Source organism: Rutidosis leptorrhynchoides, chromosome 1 (assembly GCF_046630445.1).
Source record: "Rutidosis leptorrhynchoides isolate AG116_Rl617_1_P2 chromosome 1, CSIRO_AGI_Rlap_v1, whole genome shotgun sequence".
Taxonomy (NCBI): Eukaryota; Viridiplantae; Streptophyta; class Magnoliopsida; order Asterales; family Asteraceae; genus Rutidosis; species Rutidosis leptorrhynchoides.
The window spans coordinates 60,911,884-60,919,078 of NC_092333.1; the positions used below are offsets into that span (position 1 = coordinate 60,911,884).

Below are 7,195 nucleotides of genomic sequence, written 5' to 3' on the forward strand. Positions count from 1 at the left end.
TTTCAAGTGATTGTGTTGTTGATCTAAGTTGGTTTTCAATTGGCATTTAGTCAACATAGTGGTGTTCGATTATCTTAAGTGATTTCGATAGTTGAAGGGTTTTAAGTGATTTCAACCCAAACATAATCTCAATAACCATTCATGCTTAACTTGATCTTAGAATGCAATGCTTATGTGAATTCGCAAAGTGTTATTTGATTAAGGTTTGGTAGTAATGCTAAACATTTAATAGTTCAACAACTAGTGCGATAGCAATTTGGGTAAAATGAGAAATCTAAGCATAAAGAGAATTAGGTAAGTGAACACTACTTAGTTAATTAAATTAAGTTCTCAATATTTAGTTACTTGCTACTTGAAACTAGTTTTAATTGTTAAGTTTAAGTTTATTTACTTATGCACGTTTAGTTGTTAATTAAAATCAATCAACCCCCACTCCCCCCCCCCCCAATCAAACAAATCTTAGGACAATTAATAGTTGCAATTATTCTACTTACACTGCTCTCTTGGGACGAACTTGAAAAGAATACTTACATTGAAGTGCTATAATATTCGGGTTCTAATTGCTCGATAGTTGTGTGTGCTTGTTTGTAGTGTTTGATTCTTGTATAAATTTAGAGGGTAATGATGTATTGTTACGCACGCATCATCAATTTCTTGGCGCCGCTGCCGGGGAGCGGTTAGCTAGTGGGATATTTGATTTAAGCTTTTAATCGTCCGATCCTTTTGTAAGGGTTCGCCCTTACAAAAGTTACTTTTCTTGTTTTTATTTTATTTTTATTTTGTATTTGGAAAACCGCCTGTGTTTGTGTTGTGATTGAAGGATAGGTGCCTTTGGTATATGAAAAGGAGATCCCAAAAGGATCAAGAATTTACATATCCATTATCCGATCCAAAAAAACACGTGTACGAGGTTTATAAGCGTAGAGAAGAACGGGTATTAAGGAAAATTTTTTAAGGTTTTGCCATTTTGTTTAGAAGAGATGGATCCAAACGGTCAACCAATTCACAATGAAGAGGGTGATCCAATCAACCAAGGTCCACTGGTTGATCAAGAGCAACCAAATGATCCGAATGATACACCGATGTGGAATGCTAGATTGGTGGCACCAACGGTGATAGCTCCGGCTATTACAAAACCACCAATTGGAGCCGATAATTGGAAGATTGAGGGTAACTTTTTCACGATGATCAAAGATATATTTTTCCATGGGTTAATAGAAGAAAATCCTTTCGAGCATATTCAACACTTTAACGATATTTGTGATCTCTACAAAACTAAAGATGTCACCGATGACACTTTTAAGTTAAGGGCGTTCCCCTTTACACTTCAAGGAGATGCAAAAGTTTGGATACGGAATTTGCCACCCGATTCTATTAGGACTTTTCAAGATTTAACCAATGAGTTCATCAATCACTTTTTCCCACCGTCAAAGGTAGAACGTCTTCGAATGAAAATCAATGGATTCACCCAACGGGGTGATAAAACTTTGTATGATGCGTGGGTACGATTCAAGAAGATGCTAAGAGTTTGCCCATCGCACGATTTGACTAAGAAGGAGTACATCAACACATTCTACCGGGGTACTAATGCTTTAACTAAGCAATATCTTGATTCATCTTCGTGAGGAGTATTTATGTATAAATCACCAAACGCGGCCGAAACTTTGCTAGAGGACATCTCAGTTAATACATATGAGTGGGCACCTTCACCGCGAGATTTGACAAGGAAAAGTGTAGCACAAGTAGAGAGCGATAATGGGCAAGTCACGCTTGCAAGCTTAAATAATCAATTTCAAATGTATGGGAAAGAGCTGAAAAGACTACAACAATCGGTCGTCGCGATGCAAGTAGGTTGTCAAAGGTGCGAAGGGCCACATCTCACCAAGAATTGTCCCCAAATTAGTCATTGCAACCATATTGATCTAGATGACATTCCCATGAATTCGGATGCTCATGTCAATTACGTGTGCAATCAAAACTATCAACGGGGTGGAACATCAAACCAAGGCTACTACAATCCTAAACAAAAGCAAGTTTCGTTCAACAATCAAACCAATATACCACCCGGATTAACAAACCAAACCAAAGCCGAAACCAAATTTACAACAACAACTATAACCAAAACCGAAACAGCAACTTCCAATACCAAAACCAACAACCTTACAACAATCAACCTTATAACAACCAATCCAATTCGGATTATCAAAACAACCAAGGTTATAGTCAACCACAAAATAATCAAGGCTACAATCAACAACCTCAAAACACTCAACAATCCCAACCTTTGAAGAGTTTGGAGGAAATGATGCAAAGTTATATAAAGAAGTCGGAAACAACCGAAGCATTCTTGTTGAAGGAGAATGAGTTCTTGAAGCAACAATTAAAGCACCAATAAGCTTCATTTCAAAATCTTGAGAGCACCATAGGGAGACTTTCCAACCAAGTTGTCGAAAGACCTCAAGGCACTCTACTGTCAAACACTCAAGTCAACCCCAACAATAATTACAACAAGAACCGAAACCAACAAAACCAAAACAACAACAAGACAAGAACCATCCCTATTAAAAACGTCAACCAAATTGAGTTTGTCAATGCCATTTCAACAAGAAGTGGTTTAACTTATGAAGAACCACAAATCCCAACAACTCCAACCCAAACACCAAACCCTATTGCACCTACTTCACAAAACGTTGAGAATGAATCAAGTGTTAATGGGGATTCACAAGAAGCAAGGGTTGAAAGGAGTGAACCACTGAAGGTTAAGGGTAAAAAGAATGAAGAAGCACCTTTGAGGAAGTACAAGGAACCGATTCCATATCCGCAAGCTTTGAGAAATGAAAAAGTTGAAACGCAACGAAAGGACTTCATGCAAATGATGAAAAAAGTTCATGTTAACATGCCGCTCATCCAAGTGCTTAAGGGCATGCCTAATTATGGAAAGTTCATTAAAAATCTTTTATCTTCAAAAGGCAAATATGAGGAGGTGTCGGCTACATTTCTCGTAGAGGAATGTTCGGCTATCATAAATAAGCAAAAGATGCCTCCCAAATTGGGTGATCTGGGTCGTTTTGTAATCCCATGCAATATGGGCGGGTCGGAAGTGTATGATGCACTTGTCGACTTGGGGGCTAGTGTAAATCTTATGCCTTATTCAATTATTAAAAAGTTAAATCTTGGGGAATTAAAACCGACCCGGATGGTTTTAAAAATGGGAAACCATACGTTTGATACACCAATCGGCATAGCCAAAGACCTTATGGTCAAAGTTGGTAAATTGACCTTTTCGTCCGATTTCGTGATCCTCGAAATGCTCGAGGATGAATATTTCCCAATAATTTTGGGACGACCTTTTCTAAACACCGCTGATGAGACGATCCGTCCTAATCCATAAGGACGAATACAATAACATATGATTACATTACGAGGTTTTTGACCTCTAAATGATACATTTTACAAACATTGCATTCGTTTTTAAAAGACAAACTTTCATTACATCAAAAGTTAACAGGCATGCATACCATTTCATAATATATCAAACTATCAATGACTTAACAATTATCTTGTTGAACTCAATGACTCGAATGCAACGTCTTTTGAAATATGTCATGAATGACTTCAAGTAATATCTCTAAAATGAGCAAATGCACAGCGAAAGATTTCTTTAATACCTAAGAATAAACATGCTTTAAAGTGTCAACCAAAAGGTTGGTGAGTTCATTAGTTTATCCTAATCGATTATTTCCATAATTTTAATAGACCACAAGATTTTCATTTTATAAATATAATTCCTATAGTAGAATCCTCTCGTCTGCATAAAGGTAAAAATCATTCATATGGTGAACATCTGGTAACCGACATTAACAAGATGCATATAGAATATCCCAAAAATAGAATCCTCTCGTCTGTATAATAATAAGTCGAAGTACTAAAGCATCCGTACCTCGGATGGGGTTTGTTAGGCCCATAGATCTATCTTTAGGATTCGCGTCTAATAATGCTAAAAACGAACATATATTTCATAGCATTATCCCTCAAGAAAGACAAGCTTTTAGTTGCAATTGTCCTATTTACAAGTGATATTCATTTAAATAATAAAAGGTGAAGACAAAAGACAGATTCGACGAATTGAAGACGCAAACGACCAAAAAGCTCAAAAGTACAAAATACAATCAAAGAGGTTCCAATTATTGATAAGAAACGTCTCGAAATTACAAGAGTACAAGATTCAAAATGCAAAGTACAAGATATTAAATTGTACGCAAGGACGTTCGAAAATCCGGAACTGGGACCAGAGTCAACTCTCAACGCTCGACGCAACGGACTAAAAATTACAAGTCAACTATGCACATAAATATAATATAATATTTAAATAATTCTTATAATTATTTATATATTATATTTATTTAATTAAAACGTAGACAAACAAGAAAACAAGAATTTTGAGCTGTCACCTACCACCATGCCATCGCATGGCCTGGAGGCACAAAAGCCATACGATCGCATGGCCAACTTTTTCAGTTCACAGGCCTATAAATTTCGAGCTTTGGTGTATCATATATCATATCTCTCTCTATCTTATATACGTAAATATATATATAATTTATATTTTAATTTTAATTTTAATTCTAATAATAAGGGTACGTTAGCGAATGTTGTAAGGGTGTAAGTCAAAATTCTGTCCGTGTAACGCTACGCTATTTTTAATCATTGTAAGTTATGTTCAACCTTTTTAATTTAATGTCTCGTAGCTAAGTTATTATTATGCTTATTTAATCCGAAGTAATCATGATGTTGGGCTAAAAATATTAAAATTGGGTAATTGGGCTTTGTACCATAATTGGGGTTTGGACAAAAGAACGACACTTGTGAAAATTAGACTATGGGCTATTAATGGGCTTTATATTTGTTTAACTAAATGATAATTTGTTAATTTTAATATAAAGATTTACAATTGGACATCCCTATAAATAACCATATACACTCGATCAGACACGATGGACGGGGTATTTATATGTACGAATAATCGTTCATTTAACCGGACACGGGAATAGATTAATAGTCACTAGAATTATTAAAACAGGGGTGAAATTATGTACAAGGACACTTGGCATAATTGGTAACAAAGTATTAAAACCTTGGGTTACACGCAGTCGATATCCTGGTGTAATTATTAAACAAAGTAATAAAATCTTGTTACAGTTTAAGTCCCCAATTAGTTGGAATATTTAACTTCGGGTATAAGGATAATTTGACGAGGATACTCGCACTTTATATTTATGACTGATGGACTGTTATGGACAAAAACCAGACGGACATATTAAATAATCCAGGACAAAGGACAATTAACCCATGGGCATAAAACTAAAATCAACACGTCAAACATCATGATTACGGAAGTTTAAATAAGCATAATTCTTTTATTTCATATTTAATTTCCTTTATTTTATATTTAATTGCACTTCTAATTATCGCACTTTTATTTATTGTTATTGTATTTAATTGCACTTTTAATTATCGTACTTTTTAATTATCGCAAGTTTATTTTATCGCACTTTTATTTCTCACAATTTCATTATCGTTATTTACTTTACGCTTTAAATTAAGTCTTGTATTTATTTTTAATATTTTACATTTGGTTTTAACTGCGACTTAAGTTTTTAAAATCGACAAACCGGTCATTAAACGGTAAAAACCCCCCTTTATAATAATAATAATATTACTTATATATATATTTGTATTTTTATAAAATAAAACTAATATAGCGTTAAGCTTTGATTAAAAGATTCCCTGTGGAACGAACCGGACTTACTAAAAACTACACTACTGTACGATTAGGTACACTGCCTATAATTGTTGTAGCAAGGTTTAAGTATATCCATTCTCTAAATAAATAAATATCTTGTGTAAAATTGTATCGTATTTAATAGTTTTTCCTGTAAAAATATAAGCTATTTTATATACACCTCGCATAACATCAGCGTCAATTAGGGGTATTGTTCCCTAATTCTTAGGTTACCAAGCTAAAGGGGTGATATTCGATTTCGATAATCTAACCATAGAATGTAGTTTGAGTACTTGTGTCTATTTCGTCAAACAATTATAAAAACAACGCATGTATTCTCAGTCCCAAAAAAAAAAAAAATTTGCAAAAGCATTTAAAAAGGGAGCAAATGAAACTCACAATACTGTATTTCATAGCAATTATGCATATTACGGCACTAAACAAGTGCAGGATTAGCCTCGGATTCACGAACCTATATTAAGTATATATATTTATATGTTGGTCAATATCTGTCTAACAATTTAGGTCAAGTCGTAGTGTATCACAATCCTAATGCTCGAGATTATCATGCAAAAGTCAACAAAAGTCAACAAAAGTCAATTTGACCCAAAATGACTTCCAAAATCTATACATGTTTATTATATACATAAATATAGTCGTTATATATATTTAAATATATTTATCAGATTTTTAATAGAGTAAATAATACAAGTCAATTATTAATAATTAAAAATTATATTAAAGTTTATATATAATAAAAATATACTTTTATATATCTCAGGTAATAAAATTTATAAAGTTCACTTAATATCATAAAAATATAGTAGTATGTGTTATTAATGTAATTATATTACGTATGGTAAAAATATCTTTGTATCACATTTTTATTTGGTAAAATAATATTGATAAATAAAAGTTGTATTATTTTGTAATAATATTAATATTAAATATTTTAATAATAATAATAATAATGATAATATTTATATTTACTAATGAAAAATATAATTTTTATAATAAATAATAATCTTTTATAGTAATGCTAAATGTCATAATAATAATATTACTAATAATGATATAAATAATGAAAATGGTATTTTTATCTAAATTATAATCTTAAAAATATTTTAACTGAATCATGATACACATACTCATTATTTCCTAATCGATTTGTTTAATAGCTTTTAGTTCTCTTATACATCGCATTCATAATAATGATAATAATAGTAATCATAATAATTAGATGATACTAATATTAGTTTTAATGATAATGACACTAGTAATAATAGATATTATAACAATATTAATGATAATACTAATAATAATATTAATAATAATAATAACAATAATAATAATAATAATAACAATAACAATTTTAATGATAATATTTATACTAACAATGATAATGATAATAAT

General features: G+C 32.2%; 1 protein-coding gene across 1 annotated transcript; it reads left to right on the plus strand.

The window, feature by feature from the left end:
* The first annotated feature begins 1,184 nt into the window (after window positions 1-1,184).
* On the plus strand, window positions 1,185-3,391 carry LOC139873745 (uncharacterized). Its single transcript, XM_071861629.1, has 2 exons — window positions 1,185-1,581; window positions 2,628-3,391. The coding sequence occupies exons 1-2, from the start codon at window positions 1,185-1,187 to the stop codon at window positions 3,389-3,391; spliced, it is 1,161 nt and encodes a 386-aa protein (XP_071717730.1).
* The last annotated feature ends 3,804 nt before the right edge of the window (window positions 3,392-7,195 follow it).

Bases quoted from the DNA above. Each gene is read 5' to 3' on its own strand.
- LOC139873745 (XM_071861629.1), top strand. From the start codon at position 1,185: ATGATCAAAGATATATTTTTCCATGGGTTAATAGAAGAAAATCCTTTC. The intron at 1,582-2,627 runs GTACTAATGCTT...TAACTTATGAAG, and splicing joins CATCAACACATTCTACCGGG to AACCACAAATCCCAACAACT.